This window comes from Eschrichtius robustus, chromosome 3 (assembly GCF_028021215.1).
Source record: "Eschrichtius robustus isolate mEscRob2 chromosome 3, mEscRob2.pri, whole genome shotgun sequence".
NCBI classification, from domain to species: domain Eukaryota; kingdom Metazoa; phylum Chordata; class Mammalia; order Artiodactyla; family Eschrichtiidae; genus Eschrichtius; species Eschrichtius robustus.
Window position 1 is genome coordinate 113,382,332 of NC_090826.1, and position 21,494 is coordinate 113,403,825.

The 21,494-nt window shown below is 36.3% G+C and overlaps 1 protein-coding gene across 9 annotated transcripts in view; it reads right to left on the reverse strand.

Annotated features, from left to right (window-relative positions):
• The window catches only part of ASH1L (ASH1 like histone lysine methyltransferase), a 209,302-nt gene that overhangs the window by 144,012 nt on the left and 43,796 nt on the right, over positions 1-21,494 (reverse strand). For 8 of the 9 annotated variants that reach the window (XM_068540958.1, XM_068540954.1, XM_068540956.1 and 5 more), the window contains one exon: positions 707-5,270. The exons of the other annotated variant lie outside the window; for it this stretch is intronic. In XM_068540958.1, the coding sequence (XP_068397059.1) occupies positions 707-5,270 (4,564 nt within the window). The remainder of the gene's footprint in view (positions 1-706; positions 5,271-21,494) is intronic. 9 annotated transcript variants of the gene reach the window in all.

Consider the following 21,494-nt stretch of genomic DNA (forward strand, 5'->3'; position numbering starts at 1 on the left):
GGTACTCTGAAAAATGAAGTCCCACTAAATATTAAGTTAAATTTTACTAAGTTGATAATTTTGTTTGTTTGTTTTTGGCTTCACCACATGGCTTGTGGGATCTTAGTTTCCCAACCAGGGATTGAACCCGGGCCTGCAGCAGTGAAGGCGTAGAGTCCTAACCACTGGACCACCAGGGAATTCCCCAAAGTTGACAGTTTTGACTGTTTAGATTTTTATTATGAGACACACAGAGTTAACAACATATTCTTCCAGTAACACAGAAACACTTATAAATTGGATCAGTATATATTAAAAATCCTGCATAGCTATTAACAGATATCCACAACACTGTAAATCAACTATACTTCAATAAAATTTTAAAAAAACCCCAGATACCTGAGCCATTTCTCACTAAAGAAACCGTGTAATAGTCTTTTTGCATAAGAAAATCATTTTTCCTGATTTCCAAAAAGTTGAGTATTATTTCTTGTTTGTTTTGATAATGATATCTCTTCTCAAAATTCAAAATTAATGCAAAGACATGCCTTATCTTACTTCTCACATCTACTGAAAACAAAAACTTGGAAGATAACATTTCAAAATACATTTATAAAAACAAAAACACTACAGCTATTAAAAGTTCACGTACATGTATCAGGCAACCAGTAGGCAAAATACACCATTTCTCTAACACAAACAACAGGCAACAAAATAACCCTCTTACCTGTCAAGGTCTGTACTGCCCTTTCGCTGGAAGGCAGCGGCTCCTTTCTGTGAGGCCGATTTAATGAAGTGTCCTGTGCAGAAAACAGTCCAGGGCTGTCAGTTAATTTCCTTCGGCCACTGGAGTTAGGGTTTGAAACTCTGCAGCTCCCTATTGCACTTGTGAAAAGGTTTGTATGTTCATCACTGCTGGCCAGATCAGAGTTGGGAGTGAATCCCCCAAGGGATAAACTTGGAGAACTTTCTGAACAGTCAATCTGTAAAGGTGTCTGCAATCCCAAGGCCAATGGACTAGATTCTGAAGGCTCTCGGTGGACCCACTGCTCTTCTCTGTTTATTAAGCTTTTTGAAGGAGAGAGATGAGGGCAGGACATATGACACCGGTGCTTTTCCTTATGTTTATAGCGCTCTCCAACAGTATCCTTTCCAAATCGATAGCGCTTCAAAGATTCTAGGACGGATCTGGAAGAGCCAGTGTCCATGGAAACCTGTGGTTGCTCAGAAGAACGGTGTTCTCTGTGTTTGTGACGGTGCCTGTGTTTGTGCTCGACCATCCAACCATAGGCCATCTCGGGAGGGACGCTAGGGTAGGTACTCATGGAAAGAAGGGGAGTCCTGCTGGTTGTAAGAAAGGCTTCCTGTCGAAGTAGCTTATGCTTTTTCTTATGGTATTTGGTGGGATTGAGAAGCAAATGACCAGCATGCATATAGGAAGGAGGTGGAAGTGGAGTGGTGAAAGATGGAGATGGAGGAGGTGGATAAAGAGTTGGGGGATACCTTCCATAGTAACCTAATCCTATGGGAGCAGCTGTAAGGGGTGAGGGAGAGTAAGGCATGCCATAAGAAGGATAGAATCCAGTACTAGAAAGAGGAAAACTAAGGCTGTGCATAAAAGGCATTTCAGCCATTGCCTCCCTCATCTTAGGGGGTCTCCCTCTCTTCTTTTTTAAGTCAGGTTTTCGAATGTAGTGCAAAGGGTCTAAGGGGAAAGAAGGATGCGTATAGAAACTATTAAAGTTGATTCGAAAAATAGTTGGCAGAAGGTCTCGGGGGATAAAATGATGACTTCGATGAGTGATTCGAATTTCACTTAAGCGACTTATTAATTCCTCCAGATCTGCAATAAAGTCTGGATCCTGTCTATTTCGGAGTTGGGGATATTTCTTTTTCCGTTTTCGTTTTTGCCTTTTCATCTTGTCGTAGCTGAGGTAATCATGATTCCTGCGCTTACATTTATGTTTATGTTTTTCTTTAAGATTGCTTAGGACTGTAGAGGTTTCAGGGGGAATCAGAGAAACATGCTCAAAAGAATGCCTCCTCTTTTTTTGCCCACAAAATTTCTCTGCCCTGTCTGATGTGCTGTTATTATCTGTTCCAATTCCACTATCACTGGGAATGGTCTCATCACTATGAGACTCACTAATAGGAGAAGGAGTAGCTTCTTTCAGAGATGTGAGTTCACTCAAGTGAGAAGGAGAATTTGGCAACAAAGTAGGAGGAGATAACCGCCTCCTCCCCTTTGAGGCCTTCTTCATTGCAAGAGTCTGAATCATACTGCCCTGTCTGGAGTGTAAATGCAAATATGGCACTGAACTGGGTTCAACAAAGCCTGCATCACTACTTACAGGGCTCTGACCTCCACTAGTCCCAGAAGACTGAGAGCAAATAGGTGATGGAAGAATCTCAGAACTACTAGCAGATGAAGGCAGTAAAGGTGGAAGAATCTGTCCTAATGCTGACCCAGCTGCCTGCTGAGCTGTTTGTTCAAGAACAGCAAGGCTGGTAGGGCTACCAGAAAGAATGCCATTTAAGACAGTTTTTGGTTTTCGACCCCTCCTCTTTCCTATGTAAATGGTTCCTTTCTTGCTGACGTTTATCTGTTGGCCCAATTTAGAGCCAAATGTCGCAGCAAGACTTGACACTGTATTATGGAGTTTGGATTGCACTTTCCCTTTATTACTTGATTCTACAGAGCTTGAAAGAATCTGATTCAACAGTTTCTTTCTCTTTAAAGTCTTCATTTTATTTATTTTGCGGATAATTGTTTTCATTAATTGTCCATTGTTTCTCTTCGTAATTTTTTTATCTGGTTCCATCTCAAGGTCACTCATACTACAGACAGTTGGCCTGTGACTGTCATCTAGATCATCTGGATCCTGAAGTTGATCCTCACTCTCAAAGAAATCACTGCTACTTCTATGGTTGTCACTTTCAGACTCAAGCTTGCTTGGACTTTCAGTGGCAACAAATGGAGCCACCGATAGTACAGGTGGCTTCATCTTGACTGGTGACCTCATTTGCCTCTTAGGTCTGCCTCTCTTTTTTGGAAAAGGAGACACAGACAGACTTTGTTTGAAGGAAGGAATTTCAATTTCTGGCTGTAAAATTGGGGGTTCTTGTTCTTCCTTAGACTGCAAAGAAAAAACTTTAGAGGCAGGAATTTTTAAAGTCCTTTTAGGTGGACCTTCCAGTTGAGGCATCTCCTTAGATTTAGGTCTTCCTCTTTTGGGTTTATAAATATCAGACAAAAGATCACTAGACACACACATACTGGAGGATAGTTTGTGAGTAGCAAAAGACTTATGAGATGGTTTTTCACTATCAGTTAAGAGAGCAAGAGATGGAGTTGTAGATTTGCTCAACTTTGGTAATCGGCGTTTAAGGAAGTCATGATCTACAAATGAAGATGGTCCAATGTTTTTCATAAACTTGGCTGGCTCGGAATTACTATTTGATAGTGAACTACAAGAAACATTTTTAAAAAGCTCTGATCTTTCTAATTCTAGCCCTTTTGGAGACCGGCATGTGCTTCTTGCCACCACTTTAGTCCACCGAGGTTTTCTTCCTTTCCTTTTTTTTAATGGTTTGGACTGCAAAGTAGTGCTTAGGCTTTCAGTTACTTGGCAGTGTTTATCGGATGCAGTTACTGCACCAAGTTTTAGAAAGGGCTTGTTACTAAATAAACTAGTGAAGTTAACAACTGAAGGCGTAATTGTATGAATACTGGATTCAGAAGTCAAACTTGGCTTTTTTCCCAGAGAAGAGCTTATTCTTGGAATATCTATATGTGTAGTTTTGGAATCATTTACCTCTTTATCAATCCCTTTGCATTCAATATTCATGCTATGACCCACAGACCTATGACCAATGTTCAAGTGGGTACTTTCAGAAGTAAATTGGTTCTTTCCAACAGATTCAGAAATTTCTTCCATTAGTTCTGTGGTAGGACTTAAAAGTAACGGATTAGGAGCCATCTGTGAAGACATTTCAGGGGGACTTCTGGTTAAAGGATTAACAGATACAGTAGGTGATGGGGAAGGGAGATTGCTTTCTCCTACTGCACTAAAAGGGGATTTTGCTGTAGATGCATCAGAAGCAACTCCCATTTGAAAGTCCGGAGAAGTGCAATATACAGGAGGTTGCTTTTCATGCTTTGAGGTTTCATAAGACCCCCTTTCACTGGATGAGAAACTGTCTTGCTGAATGCATGTTCCTTCATTAAACATTTCTTTCTCCAAATTAATGATTTCCTTTCGAACTGAGAACTTTTCCAATATGCTTTCTTTACTCTGCCGTATAACATTCTTCTCAAAAGTTTTGCTGGTGGCACTGTCTTTCAGGGATTCAGAAAGTTCCTGACTTTCATGACTATTGATGTTTGTACTACAAGAAGCCTTAAGTGGTTCCTGAGTGGGGAGCAGTGCTTCCGCTTTAAGGTTTATGGCATCTTTACTGACCAGTCCTGCCATAGGACAACTCACTAGTTTCTTTCCAATGTCCTTATTAACTAATCCCATTGTTGAATTTGCTACAATCTTCTTCGCACAGTCCTTGGCCACTAGGCCAACAGTAGAACCCAATTTCTTTCCCAAGTCTTTATTAACTAGTCCAACCACAGTGCCAAGTCCTAGCTTCTTTCCAGGTTCCTTATTCACTAAACCTGGAACAACACCAATTCCTAGCTTCTTTCCTGAATCTTTGCTCAGCAGTCCTACTGTAGTGATATTCCCTGGCTTTTTGCCTAAGTCTTTATTAATGAATACCGCTGTAGTGCCAGCTCCTAGTTTTTTCACAGAGTCCTTATTGACCAATCCTACTGTTGCATTAAACACTGGCTTTTTCCCAGGATCTTTAGTTACCAATCCAACCGCTGTGCTGATAGTTGGTTTTTTTATTAAGTCCTTATGTATTATTCCAGCTACAGAGCCAACGCCTGCTTTCCTGATCAAATCCTTGTTAACCAATCCTGCAGTAGTGCCAGTTCCTAACTTCTTAGGTTTTGTCTTGGAAGACTTGGAGGGAGGACAAGTTGCAATGAGCTGTGCCAACTTTTCCGTTACACTCGTTCCTCCATTAAGTAATGCCCTGTCCTTTAAATCAGGATCCCGGCTACCAACAAGAGTAGATGATGCTGCATTAATGTAATCTGTCATTTCTGAGTGTACTGGAGAAAGCTTCTTAGACAAAGGATTGTTTTCTCCCTGTGAATGAAGATGGATGCTCTCCTCAGACTGGCATTCAATGGCTGCAACATCACCTGATTTCTTGTACAACTTTGAAGGATCCTAAAATTTGAACAAGAAAAGGGTTTCAGAGATAGTAAAGCTTATATACCATTTCAGTTTAGCATTACAATCAAACAAACTAAATGATGACAAATCAGATATAAGACAGGCAATAGTGCTTTTTTAAAAAACCTAACTAATGTTATACTAATGTCACAGTATGTTAGTTCCTCTACTGCTATATCAGAGGCTATCAAGATGTAATCTTTGTTGACTTTCAACCATATGAACATACATATTATTGAGTATTTAGAAATATCCCTATGGTATTTTTTGACATTGTTTTAAAAAGGCAAATTAAAGTCTACTTTCTCCTTACATGGACTAAATATACATTAGCATATGAATGTACTGTTTTTGAAAAGATATTGTTAGTTACAATATCCCACGGTCCTCGTTTAAAATAATGGTTCTTTGCCTACCTCCTTATTTGATTTCAATGATTTCAAACCAATGCAGGACAATTCCTGACCAACTTTCACTCCTGTAACACATTCTTAATTATAATCTTGAATGAGCAGTCAAGTTCTCTCTTCATGTGAGAAAAATAGAAAAGACAATAAAATACGTTCATATTTTCTTTAGAATGTGTTTTTATATAAAATCTTAGAGTTGGAAGTAACTTTTAAGTCATAATATAAATTGCTATCTAATGTATGAATCCTCATTATATACTTTACAAATGAATTTATCATTTCACACAACAGTCTGTTTTACTTTTGGATAACAAAGATTTTTTTCTTCTTCACGTTTCAGCAAAGTTGTTTTTTTTTTTTTTTAATTGAGGTATAACTGACATAGAGTCTTTATGAGGTATAACTGACATAAAGAGTCTTTCTTAACTATAAAATACAAATGAAAGACCTGAACAAATGTAAAGACATACTGTGTTTGTGGATAGGAACACATGAAGCTGACATTTTCCCCTAAGCAAATTTATAAATTTAATGTGATCCTAATAAAAATACCAACAAGATTCTCTCAGGAATAAGAAAAGTTATAATATTCATTGGGAAAAATATATAAGCAAGAATACCTAGCAAAATCTAAAAAGAAGGGGATAACTGTATCAAATATTAAATTAATTTTTAAAGCCTCTATCACTAAAACAGTATAGCACATGAAAAGACAAAAGATCCAATGGGCCAGGATAGAAAACCCAAAACCAAATTCATGCATATATGGAAAAGTTTTGTATGTAAAATGGTATAATCCCTACAAAACAGAAATTGGCAATAACTAGAAAAATACCACATGCATTTATTCCTTTGACCACTTTTAGGGGATCTACCCCAAGACACACTGGCAAAAAATCTAATGTTTGCAAAAAGCTAAAAATATACCACCATTTTAATAGCAAAACCCTAAAATAGTCTAAATGATTATCTACAGGGGACTGGCTGAATAAATCAAAGTATATCTGTACAATGGACTACCATAAAACCGGAAAAAAAAAGAGAAGATATCAATATATTGCTATCGAATGCTCTTTAATAAGTATCATTAAATGAAAAAAGCAAGAATTTGGACGGTGGTTATAATATGCTATCTTCTGTGTAAGAAGATAGGAATATGAATACATATACATATCTGGTTATATTAAAAATGGAAGAATAAACAGAAGATTAACGAAAATAGTAACCCAGGAGGGAGGAAACACAATACAACCAATATTTGATTCACTCAAAATTAAGGGGACTATCTCTTCTTTTGGACTGGACCCTTACAATTTTGCCCAAGAGGAAACTGGCTTTTCTGACAGTTTCATATTCAACTGACAAATATTAAGCTTGCGATTAAAGAAACACATTTTCTTCCCATCTTGTTAAAGAAACAATATTCCCATTTTGTATTTTTACAGTTACTTTTCAAAACTTAAAAGGCTTTATTAAGTATTTTAAAATATATTTATACCTGAAAATTTTGACACTTCCATTTTAAAACTTACCTTTAAAAATCTGTCTGAACAAACTATGACTCTGTACCATAGCATAGATAATGCTCACAAACAAGACTAAGTGAAAGGATACAGAATAAAAGTGTGTACTATATAACTCCATTTATATTAAGTTCACAAAGAGGCACAACTAATTATGATATTTAAAGTCAGGAAAATGGTTACCCGTGGTGTGGGGCAGTGATGAGAAAGGAGCACAAGATCTTGGTGGGTGCTGGTAATGTTTCATTTCTTAAACTGAATGCTGGTTACATGGGTGGTTGAGTTTGTGAAAATTCACTGAGTTGTTACATTTATATTTATGTTACACTTCAATAAAAGTTATTCTAAAAATTCTGTCTAAAAGAAAAGTAGAAACATCCAGTTCCCTTAACCTGCTAAAAGACTGTACTGAAATCTGGTTTTTCACCTTTGATGGAAATGAATATCTCAGGTTAATTAAAATCATCCTAAAACAGTTAGTATCCACAGTAAATGGTCTATGATTAAAGAAGGAAAAAATAAAAATAAAACAAAAAAACACAGATAATTTGATTTTGGTTTCAAAGATTTTTTTCTTCCAAATCCTGACACTGAATAAAACAGAGTGAATGAGATAATATTAATAAGATGCTGAAAACTACATTTGGTACTGGTAATATTATTCTCTTACCTTTCTAAGAACCTCTTAAAATGACAACCAGTAGTAAGAGGTATCGTTTTAAAGAGTATAGTATGTTAGCCAATGAAAAAGATATTGTATCAAAACATCATTTTAGGCATATAATTTTCTTCAACTTGAAAACAAAGATAAAAGTATGCTGATTAGAAAAGAGGGACGGTATAAACACTGCTATGCATAAATAAACAATTTTACATTTCAGATACTTCACCATATACTTCAAATACATGTACATTCTTTTATAAAAATGGGGCCAAAAATGCTTGCTGTTTCATAGCCCACTTAAACAATACGAGGAAGACATCCTTTTACACAAATAAATCGAGTCAGACTATCAATTCAATGGTTTTGTAATAGTTCAAAATTCATAAAATCAACCACATAATGGTTGCTTTTTAAACAGCACTGTGAGGCATGCAGGATCCTAGTTCTCTGACCAGGGATTGAACCTGTGCCCCCTGCAGTGGAGGAAGCCTGGAGTCTTAACGACTGGACAGCCAGGGAAGTCCCAGTTTTCGGCTATTTCTTCTTGTAAGGAATATAATGATGAACATCCAATTATATATATCTTTGCCTATTTGTCCAATTATTTCCTTCAATTCAACTTCTAAAAGTGGAATTGCTTAATCAAAGGGTATATACAATAGGGACTTCCCAGGTGGTCCAGTGGTAAGAATCCGCCTTCCAATGCGGGGGACGTGGGTTCGATCCCTGGTTGGGGAACTAAGATCCCACATGCCGCGGCACAACTAAGTCCATGCGCCACAACTACTGAGCCTGCGTGCTCTGGAGCCCACGTGCCACAACAAAGAGCCTGCACGCCACAACTAAGACCGATGCAGTCAAATAAATAAATAAATTTTTTTTAAAAAAGGGTACATATAATAAATTGTTACACGTGTAGGACAGCTCTGCATCAAGAAAGACTTTTTTAATGGAAAAAAGTTTATTATAAAAATTCAGAGTTTATAAACACTAACCCAAGATAATACCTTGTGACTTGTGATATTCTACATTTTTAGGCAATGATATTCTTATGGCAGAAACAGTAACAACTGACAACCTTGCTTCTGACAATTTTGAAATTAAACATCAGACTAACAGTATTCATGTCAATCTTAATGTTCACAAACCTTGACAACTGGGTGATTTGGTTATAGTTATCTTCAGAAAATACGCTCTCTCATTTACTGTTCCAATAAACTCATTGAGTTTTCATTTCAAATGCCATTATTTCTAGGATTAATTACTATTTGGTTCATTTTCAAATCCATTTGTTATCGTCCTATTTTTATCAAATGGTTATCTTTTTGCCCATTTTAACCATTTCAAAATCTTTCAGATGGTTTCAATATTTCCAGCTCTTTGGTAGTGAAGTGTATGCTCATCTGTTGACTCCTTCCCTACTGTTGGTTTGTGTTCTTATACGGCTTGTAATGTTTTCTCATTACGCTATGTGAGTTTTCTTTTTGTGAATGTCAATGTTCTAAATATGAAGAAAATATTTTTCATTGCCATTGTCAGTGTTTAAGATTTCACAACCTATAGATACACTTTTGGGACATTTCTATTTACATTTTCACTTACTGCCTGGTATTATGAACAAAACATCCTGTCACGTGATTTTGCAGGCCTTGTATATTTTTTCAGCAGTGTAATAGCTGTTCGAGGTCCATGTCATTTTTCTGAATTGTGAAGTTTATCATTTCTTACTTAGAAGAGCCCTTCATATTTTTGAAATAATATTTATTTCTCTCATGTTGCACATTTGTCTCCCAATTTACTGGTTGTCCTTCTACTTCCTATTATTTTTCTTAAAAAGAAGTTAAATGTATTCAGAAACATATGAAAAACTGTACTAAGTACCACACATATTCTGTCATTTGATCCTCACAACAACCATATGATGTGGTTAATGTAATTATCCTCATTAAATTTATTTTTTTAAAAATAGGAATAGTTTAGATACTAGATTACCTGGTCAAGGTCACTTAACCATTAAGTGACTGAAGTATGCTTTAAACATAGTCTGATTTCATAGCTAAAGCTCTTAACCATTATACTAGATAAAATAATCTATTTAGTTTTATAGTTGTTTTCGTAGCATAATTGGAATGATCACATCCTCCTAAAGATGACAATCTTCACCACATTTTCAATGAATGTTTTTATGGTCTCATTCTTACTTTTACTTCAAATTATTTATCTATTTTGAAATTTTTTTTTAAACATTTAACACTTTTTTAAAAAGTTATTTATTTATTTATTTATGGCTGTGTTGGGTCTTCGTTTCTGTGTGAGGGCTTTCTCTAGTTGTGGCAAGTGGGGGCCACTCTTCATCGCGGTGCGCAGGCCTCTCACTATCGCGGCCTGTCTTGTTGCGGAGCACAGGCTCCAGATGCGCAGGCTCAGTAATTGTGGCTCACGGGCCCAGCTGCTCCGTGGCACGTGGGATCTTCCCAGACCAGGGCTCGAACCTGTGTCCCCTGCATTGGCAGGCAGATTCTCAACCACTGCGCCACCAGGGAAGCCCTATTTTGAATTTTTAAAACATAATCTGTGGGTAGAGAAGCAGCTTTTACCTGCAAAGGTTTTGTCCGTTGTTCTAAGAGTTTTTCCATTTCTCATTTCACATTCACTGATTTGAAATACATTTCTCACATATTTTTATTCATATTTGGGTCTAAGCTCTCCATTTTGCTTCACTTACATTTATGTTTATTCCTGAGCCACTAATAATATGTGGACACTTTACAGTATGTTTTAATACTTAAAAAGACTATTTTTTCCTTTTTGTAATCCTATAGAAATTCCTTATTTTATTTATAACAACATTATTGAGATATAATTCACATACCATAAAATTTACCCTTTCTGAGCACAAGTTCAATGGTTTTTAGTATATTCACAGAGTTGTGCAACCATAACCATTAACTTTAGAACATTTTCGTAAGGCTCCCTGGTTGTTTTTGCATATGTATACTTCTAGATGACCTTGAGGTTCATATAAAGTTTTGAAAAACTCCACACGGCATTACCTTTATATATTAAAATAGGAAAAAAAGATAGCTCAACATTAACTTTAGCTCCACAATAACAAAGCAAATGTTATCTATTTAGTCAAGCTTTTTGGTGTTACTAGATATTTATAATTTTAGCCATATAGATCCTAAACACTTGCTGTCAAGTTTATTTCTAAATATTTCATAAATACTATTACTTTTGTGAATAATTTTTTTGTTACATTTTCTAACTCTTCAAGAACACTACTGATTTAATTTACTTTATAATCTTGAATTCTTGCTTCGTCAGGAACTCATTTTTTCAACAAATAGTTTTAAGTACCGATTGTTTAAGCGCTAGGAATAACAGTAATGGAAAAAAAAAATCTCCTTCACTGCAGAGATTTTATTCTAATGCATGATAGGGGTAGAGGCAATAAAAAGATAGGTGAAATATTCAGTATATCAGATGGTGAAATAGGCTATGGAGAAGATCAGAGAGCATAGAAGAAGAGGAAAGACTAGGATTGGAAAGGATCTGCAATATTAAAACAGGTTGTCAGGGGCCTTTGCTGGTGGCGTAGTGGTTAAGAATCTGCCGGCCAATGCAGGGGGACTCGGGTTAGAGCCCTGGTCCGGGAAGATCTCACATGCCACGGAGCCCGTGCGCCACAACTACTGAGCCTGCACTCTAGAGCCTGCGAGCCACAACTACTGAAGCCCGCATGCCTAGAGCCCGTGCTCTGCAACAAGAGAAGCCACAGCAATGAGAAGCCCGCGCACCGCAATGAAGAGTAGCCCCCGCTCACCGCAACTAGAGAAAGCCCGCGCACAGCAACGAAGACCCAACGCAGCCAAAATAAAAATTAAAAAAATAACAGGTTGTCAGGAAAGTCCTGATTGAGGTTACATTTGTGCAGAAGCCCAAAGGAGGTGAAGGAGGAGTCTATGTAGCTGCCTGAGAAAAGAACAATACTAAAAAGAGGAAACAGCAGGAGCAAAGGCCCTGAGGCAGGAACTTACCTCATATTGATAAATTCAAGGAATCCAGGTTTGCCAGAGTAATCAAGGGAAGAGTGGTCAGGCAGAAGGTAGGGGGACAGACTTTTGTTTTAATCCAAGAGAGGGGAAGCCATTGGAAGGTTTTATGTAGAGGAGGTATGTGACCTAATTCTTCATTCAACAAATATTTATTGGGTGCCCACTCACTGTTGGAAATAAAACAAAGAACAGTAAAGACAAAAATCTCCACTCTCACAAAGCTTACATTTTAGTGGGAAAGACAATAAAGAAAAACAATAAACTTTTAAAATATTACTTGTTGGAAGGTGTTAATTGCTATGGGAAAAAGAAAAGCCAATTGAGAGTGCTGTGAAAGTCTGCAAAATTGAGTTAGGTGACTGGACTAGGCCTCAATGATCAGGTAACATCTGAGCAAAGACATGAAGTGAGAAAGTTATCTACAGGAACATCAAGAATGCTAATGTGCAGGACTTAAGCAACTGACTCAGGGAGAATAGAATATGTGATCAGAAAGGGCTATTATTATCATGGAGGGCCTTTAGGCCATTATAAAGGCTTGAGCTTTTACTCTGAAAAAAATGGGAAAGCACTAAAAGATTTTGAACAGAAGAGTGATATTTCACTTACATCTTCAAATATTCCCTCCCTCTAGCTGCTCTCTTCATAAAGTTATAAGGATTTAAGGGTAATAGCATGGAGTCTTTCTAGACAAGAGATGATAGTGACTTGGACTAGGGTAGGAACACTGGAAGTGGTGAAAAGGTAATAAAGACTGTAGTTGGAGGAGAGTTGAAAACGACTATGAGGAGTTCAGTTTTGGACATGTTAAAACTGAAATGTGTTCTAAACATCCAAATAAAGAGGTCTGAACAGGAAGATTCAAATTTGAAAAACAACAGCTTATAGATATTTAAAACCTTGAGCCTGGGTCACATAACCAGGTGAGGGTTGACCAATGGAATATTTATAAATGGAATATTTCCTGCCATGTCAATAAACAAAGGATGTCACAGTCACCAATGACTGCAGCCCTCCAACGTGAGCTGGTGAGCCCTGAGGAAACTCAATGCTGAAAAGAATACCTGCCATCTAGCAGCCATCAGACTGCAGCCACTCCGGGTGGTGAGCCCTGAGGAAACTCAGGATGTGAAAATACAGGCCCCAGATAGCTCAGGTGCATATCAAAGGAATGATTTTAGTGAGCCCAGACTCTTCCATCTTCCCATATATAGAAAAGCGCTAAATTCCTTAACTTGAGATATCTGGTTTTCTTTAACAATAATCGTTTGACGTTCCCAATTACCTGCTCTTTGTTGCAAAACTCCTATATATCCTGGCTCCTCCCCTCACCTCCTCGGAGCAGCAGTTTCTCAGTTATCTGAAATGCTGCAGTCCTTGTTTTGCCCCAAATAAAACTTAACTCTCACGTTGTGTATATATTAACTCTCACATTGTGTACATATATATTTTAAGTCAACAGGGTGAATATAAACAGAAGAGTAGAGGACTAAAGACTAACACTGAGGCATTACAACATTAAAAGATCAAGAAGATGAAGAACTAGCAAAAGAATGAGGAGGCCAGAAGGTAGCAACGAGAGGTCGGGGGGGGGGGGGGGAGGCAGAGTGAGTGAACGTGTGGTACCTTGGAAATGAAGTAAAAAAACTTATTTCCAAGAGTGATGACTGCCAACTGCTGCTGACAGGTCAAACAAATGAAAACACGTATTTCTTTGTTGGATTTAGCATTGTGGCGTGGGGATGGTCACTGGTAACCATGTAAAGGCAGTTTCTATAAAGTACAAGAGCAAAAACATGGGAATTCCCTGGCGGTCCAGTGGTTAGGACTCCACACTTCCACTGCTGGGGACCTGGGTTCAGTCCCTGGTCGGGGAACTAAGATCCCACAATAACATGATTGGAATGGGTTTAAAAGAGAATGGGCAGAGAGAAATCTGAAGAACAGCAAGGAAACAGAGAAATAAAGAGGCAGAGCTGGAAGATAAAGTGGAATCAAAGTAGTTTCTTTTTTTTTAATGTGGAATATAATGGCATCTTTTTATCCTCAAATGAAATATAGCAGTGAAAAAGAAATGAAAAGCCATACAGCCTTTAAGTTTAATACATATGTGTGTATGTATATACATGAAATCATTTCATCATTCATCCTCTGATACAAAATACACTTCTCATGTACTAAATTCTCGTACATACTTGGTTCTATTGCTAGATACTCCATTCTGGGTCATTAATTTTCTCTCCATCCATGCAATGTTCTAACCATTTTAACTTTAATTATCTGATGTCTTATTCCTACATGTTACTGTTCTTTTCAGAAGTGTCTTGACTACTCTTGCTTATTTTTTCATATAAATTTTATAAGCAACTTACCTGGTGCCAAAAAGTATGTATTACTTTAATTTTGATTGTTAAATTTGCAAACACCCTGAAGCAGTGAAAGGAGGGACTTGAACAGATATTTGTACACTGATGTTCACAGGAGCATTACTCACAAACAGCCAAAAGGTGGAAGCAACTCCACTGACAGATGAATGATAACATGTGGTATATATATGTACAATGGAACATTATTCAACTTTAAAAAGTAAGGAAATTTTGACACATGCTACAACAGGGATGAACCTCAAGGACACTATGCTCAATGAAATAAGACAGTCACAAAAATTCAAATACTATATGATTCCACTTGTATGAGATACCTAGAGTATTAAGTCAAATTCAAAGAGTCAGGAAGTAAAACGGCTGTTACCAGGGGCTAGGGGATGGGGGGAATAGGGAGTCACTATTTAACAGGAATTAACAGAATTTCAGCTGGGGAAGACTGAAAAAGTTCTGGAAATGGATGGTAATGATGGTTTTCACAACAATGTGAATGTACTTAGTGCTCACAGAACTGTACACGTAAAAAAGGTGAATTTGACGTTATGTACATTTTACCACAATAAAAAAAGTGCAATTAAATTTTGGGACAACAGACATCTTTATGATTTTTTTTATTCAACAACATTTTAAGCTTTCCTATTTGTTCAAAATTCACTAGTGTTTTGAAGCTTTCTTCCTTTAAATATTAAACCCTGATAAGTTTATTCCTAGATATTTCATCTCTTTCCTAATGGAATCTCTTCTTCTCTTTTAACTTCTGTTCATTTGTATGAAGGCTACTGATTTCTCATTTATTTCTTACCTCACTGAATTCTTTTATCATTTTTTTTGACTGATTCTCTTGCGATTTCAAGGTATATAACATCACTTGCAAGTAACAGTAATTTTACCTTTTCTATTTTTATCCTTCTAATTCCTATTTTCTAATTTTATTAACTAGTATCTCATTAACATTATTAAATACCAGTGATGAAAAAGGGCATTCTCTTCATCCACAGTCTAATGAGAATGCCCTGGTGTCCCCTCATTAAGCATTATACATATGTGTGTACATATATACATTTATATTTTTACATGCATTATGTATTTTTACATATTTCTATTTAACACATTAAGGAAATACCTATTTTATTTTTTAACTATTAGTATAATTAATTATAGTAACACATTTCCTAGTATTGTACTCCTTTGGATTCCTGGGGAAAAAACACAATTCATAATGGTATATAGCTCTATTGTAGATTCACATGTAATTATATGAAACAGAGGTCCAGTATACCCTTTACCCAATTCCAAAAGGATTGTTTGTGTTGTCCCTTTATAACGCATAGCTCTTTTAATGTGCTGCTGAAATTGTATGCTGATAGTTTACTTAGCATTTTGCATCATTATGCCTACATATGAGGAAAAGAAAATTTTAAGCCCATATTCTTTAACTCAGGAAAGTATAACTGAAGTCAGAGATTGTCAGCCTTAGCTATCAGTTGTTAATGACACAGAATGCCTTAAGAAGACAAGCACAGAGATATCACAACATTCAGTAAAGGTAAGTGAATATTTATGAACTTGTTTCTATAAAATGTAAAGCAAATCTATTCTGTATCTTCCCAAATTAAGTTGAGATATGTTTAATTAAGCCTTTTTGGTAAGACAGGCAAAAGACTTTGCTCTGACATTTAAAGATTTAAAGTTCCAAGCAATTATTTGTAACCTTGAGACTAAAATGAAGTCATTATAGAACTATACAGACTGTTTACTATAAAAGATAAGTTTTTATCACTAAAAATTATCGATGTATATTCTTAAGCAGTGGTATAATTAAATAACAGAGTAATATACCTTCAATTAATTCAACACATATAAATGGGACTGTGTGTAGCCCTCCTTGTATATGTATTTAAAAGTAAGCTAAAGTGAAGCTTACCCGTATTCAGAAGAACCTGAATTTTTGCTTAAGCAAAATTATTTTGTAGTTTCCCTTTTTGTGCTATCTTTGTAAGTTTTTAGGATTAATTTTATACTCACTTTCCTTCATTTCTTATGCTCTGAAACATTTAAATAATTTTGAAATTATCTTTCTCTGAAGTTTTACAGAATTAAACTAAAGCCATCTAAGAGCAGCAATTTTTGACAACAGTAGGAGCTTTTTGAGGGACTTCTCTATTATATTTATGGTGATTGGTCAGTTAAAATTTTCTGATTTCTGAACTCAGATTTAGTAAATTATCTTTTTTTAAAAATCATTTTCACTTTTCACATTTATTTGGATATAATTAAAAGCAGACAAATTTCTTATAGTTTCCTTTTAACTTCTGTATCTGGAATTATTTGCCCTTTAGCACTACTTATTTTATATATTGTTTTCCCTCATTTTTCTTTATCTCCAGGTTAGACTTGCTAAATATGTTTCATTTCCCCCCAAAGGAACCACTATTTGGACAGTTACTGCCTTTGTTTTCTAGTTCACTTCTGCCTTCAGGTTTCTCAGTTTTCTTTTCTTAGGATTATTTTGTTCTCTTGGTAACTACTGAGTTGAATGATTTATTCCATTTATTTTTATTATTTTCCTTTTAATTAATATTTAAAGGTATCTTCCCTTTGAATACAGCTTTCCATGAAAATCAAAAGTTATTTTGTTTATTTTCTACAAATTCTGAGATCTGGTAATTTCCAGACCATAAAGTTTTTAGTTTTTTATTAATTTCTAGTTTTTCTGCATTGTGATGAGAAAATATTATTTTTACTTCTTGTGGTAGCTTACTGTATGTATGTTCAGTTTTTGTGAGTGTCCATCTGTTATGGACTGAACTGCATAACCGCAAATTCAAATGTAGAGGCCCTAATGCCCATGTGACTGTATTTGGAGAGAGGGCCTTTAAGGAGGCCTTTACTTAAGGTTAAATGAGGTCATAAAGGTGGGGTCCTACTCCAATAAAAATGGTGTCCTTAAAAGAAGAGCGAGAGAGCTCAGCTATCTCTTTTGTTACACTTGGCCATGGGAGGAAACAGTGAGAAAGTGGCTGTCTCTAAGCCAGGAAGAGAGCCCTCATCAGAAACCAATGCTGATGGCAAATTGATCTTGGACTTCCAGACTCCAGAACTGTGAGTTCTGTTTCCTGTTTTTAACTACCTGGTCTGTGATATTTTGTTATGACAACCCTAGGAGACTAATAGTACACTATCATACTTTGTTACTTTTTAAAAAAATTTTATTGCAGTATAGTTGATTTACAATGTTGTGTTAGTTTCTGCTGTATAGCAAAGTGAATCAGTTATACCATATTTTGTTACTCTGACCTTTCATAGCCTGAACATTTTTTTTTAACTAGGTGGAATGTGCTTATTTTTTTGTTGCACTAAAAAATCTGGAACATGTATATTCTGTTCTAGAGAAGTTCAAAAGACTAACTTATAATATACTTAGCCTTCAATATTTGCTGACTCTACTATTAGCAGTGATTAAATTACCATATTCTTCCTGTTGCTGCCTCACTATCCAATTAGACATATTCTTTTTACTGTATCAGTTTTTTACTGTATCAGTTTTATCAACTTCAAATGACACTGACTCCTACTATAATATATTAAGAAATCAGTATAAACTTAAATGACTTCATTTTCTCTCTCATTTCCACATTGTTTATTAATTAACAAACCAACAGCAGTCCCTTTGTTTAGCCTTTCCATTCCTCTGTGGCTAATAAAAAGATTAAAGGTTGTTTTCTAGAGTTTCTTGAAGAATGAGAAAAACATTCCCTGATTTCAAGTGTTCAAAAATGTTTGTCACTATTATTTTGGTATAGATGAACTGTCCAATTTGAGGACATTATGGATTTTGCTCCACTGTTCTTTGGTTCTGGATTTTGATGTTTGAGAACATCTTGAATTTTATCCTTACGAAGTAATTTGATCCTTTGACCTGGCTCACAAAGAGATTCTTAGCTTTACCGATAAAGTCTAATAATACAATAATTGTTTCCATGAATTTTCTGTTATTTGTGAAAAATGCTCTTACATTATGGCTTTAAGACTGATCTAAATAAAAATTTCTGCCTTCTTCTTTAAAGATATCAATTATGCGTATGTTGTATTTTCTTTTTTTCCCCATATATATCACACTTCTCCCATCCTTTTGAACTTTGGTCATTTCCATTTTGTTCCTTCTTTCTCACTGTTTTCACATGTGCTGCTTCTAATTTTACTTTTGTATAATTGATTTTTTTCCCTCTATTTGTCTCCTTGGGTGCCTTCAGAGGTCTCTCCTGTTTCCTAAGCTCTTGTATTGTTGTTTTTACCCTTCATCCTTTTCATGAAGGTGACTTTATGTTTTTATAATTCCCAGCAAAATATCTGGAAACAGTATCTTACTAAATCTACAATCTATTCTGCTAAAACGTGTTGAGGAAGCTCTATTATGAACTGGCAGTTATTTCCTCTCAGTATTTGAAGATATAATTGATTTCCTACTTTCCTTTAATCGATGTTTAAAGGCCTAACATTGGCTTAACTGTCATTCCTTTATCTAATTCTCATTTTTTTTGGATTTTTTTGTCTTTGATAACTCTACAGACTCACTAAGATGTGTCTCAGTGTACATATAGCTTTATTAATCCTTTTCAGAACTCGTCCTTCATGAATAATCAATTCTGGAAAATTACCTGGCAAATATTACATCTCCTCAATTATTATTCAGGACTCCACTAGAACATACTGGACTTCCTATTACCATCCTTTCTCTTCTCTTATTCTTCCTATCATATTTGACATCTCTGGATTGGCTACATTCTAGGTAATTTTCTCAATGCTATTTTCTAGTTCACTATTCTCTCCGCAGCTGTGTCTAAATTGGATGCTTAATTATTCACTGTCTTTAAATGTCAATGAATGCATTTTTCATCAAGAAAATATAGTTTTCACATCTAGAATATATATTTCATTGGCTTCTTTTTGAAAATCTGCCTGGACATTTTGTGTGTGTGTGTGTGGCTGTGTTGGGTCTTCGTTGCTATGCGTGGTCTTCTCTCTGGTTGCAGGGAGTGGGGGCTACTCTTCGTTGCAGTTCGCAGGCTTTCCATTGCAGTGACTTCTCTTGTTGCGGAGCACGGGCTCGGCTCTAGGTGCGCGGGCTTCAGTAGTTGTGGTATGCAGTCTCAGTAGTTGTGGCTTGCGGGCTCTAGAGTGCAGGCTCAGTAGTTATGGCACACAGGCTTAGCTGCTCCACAGCATGTGGGATCTTCCCGGACCAGGGCTCGAACCCGTGTCCCCTGCATTGGCAGGCAGATTCTTAACCACTGCACCATCAGGGAAGTCCCTTGATAACCTTCTTGTTTTTTTCATTTCGAATTGTGAGCTCTTCTTAAGGGGTGGCTCACTGAGGGTACAGACCCTGAAGAATCCTAGTCCTGACTGCCCACCTTGAATAGGCTTAGAATAAATTGGAGGTAAATTTTTAGTTCTTCTCTAGGTAGGGGTAATTTTTCTGGGAGAAAGGTAACAAGAAATATATAAAGGAAAAGACTGAGATGTAGCCTTAAAAAAAATAACAACAAAAAACCCCTCCAATATTTCAAAAAGAGCAAATATATGGGCAGACAACTCAAAGCAAAGAACTGAATAGTAGAACAAGAAAAAGAAGTTCAAACTCACTAGTAAGGGAAAATATATGTATTTTAAAAATAGGGATTTCAATATTTTGCCATTATTATGAGTGACTGACAAGAAGCACAAGAAAAATAAGAAAATAAATGAGACCTCTATAAATATATTCACAGAATCTAATTAAAGGGTAAGCTACAAACAGGGAGACAGAAAAAAAATTAAAAGTAGAAAAATGTTGTAAAATATCTCCTTTTAAAAGATATTATGGGGACTTCCCTGGCAGTCCAGTGGTTAAGATCCACTCTTCCACTGCAGGGAGAATGGGTCTGATCCCTCGTTGGGGAACTAAGATCCTGCATGCCACATGATGTGGCCAAAAAATAAATAAATAAAAGATATTATGAATTAATACTTGAAGGCAGATTTTTTACCAAGTTTGGTTTCAGTCTCAGGAAAGCCAAACCACCAAATACTTATTCCTGGGAATTCGCTGGCGGTCCAGTGGTTAGAACTCCATGCTATCACTGCCAAGGGCCACGCAGCGTGGCCAGAAAAATAAAATAAGCAAATGCTTATTCCCATGTTATTTCTGGCATCACAAAACTTGTGAATAATCAACATGATAGAATAGATTACTACCAATTAGTTTAACATTGTTAGTAATACAAACAAGGCATGCCACTCAGATTTATGGTATTATTTGAATTTTCACTTTCAAATACAGGTGAGCATTCTATTTGAAACATGGAGTGAAGAATTTCCTTATGGTTATCATGTGGTAACATTTAATAAAGAAGCTGAGGTATAGGTGTTACTGCAAAACTATAACTAGTACTGAAATACTTATGATTCTGAAAGCTGTTAATTTCATGGTCTAAAATAAAAACTATCACATAGTTAAATAAACAAGGAAACTGACTGGCAATATAAATATCAAAGAGTGTGTTATCTAGATGTGTATAAACATTATCTTAAGATTAAGTAAATAAATGCTGCCATGGAGCAACTAAGCCCATGTGCCACAACTACTGAGCCTGCGCTCTAGAGCCTGCAAGCCACAACTACTGAAGCCCACGCACCTAGAGCCCGTACTCTGCAACAAGAGAAGCCACCACAGTGAGAAGCCCACGCACCACAGCGAAGAGTAGCCTCCGCTCGCCACAACTGGAGAAAGCTTGCATGCAGCAATGAATACCCAACGCAGCCAAAAATAAATAAATATATTAAATAAGTAAATAAATGCTAATAAAATTTAAATAATCATATAAGACAGAATAATAAAAACTGCATTTATATAATTTTTTATGATTTATTTATTATATTATTTTTTTATCTGCGTCAGGTCTTAGTTGCAGCACGTGGGCTCTTTTTATTGAGGCACATGGGATCTTTCATTGAGGTGCGTGAGCTCAGCAGTTGTGGCGCAAGGGCTTAGTTGCCCCATGGCATGTGCGATCTTAGTTCCCCGACCAGGGATCGAACCCACGTCCCCTGCATTGGAAGGCAGATTCTTTACCTCTGGACCACCAGGGAAGTCCTCTATATCATAATTCTAATCTTCCTAAAATTTTAGTACACTAA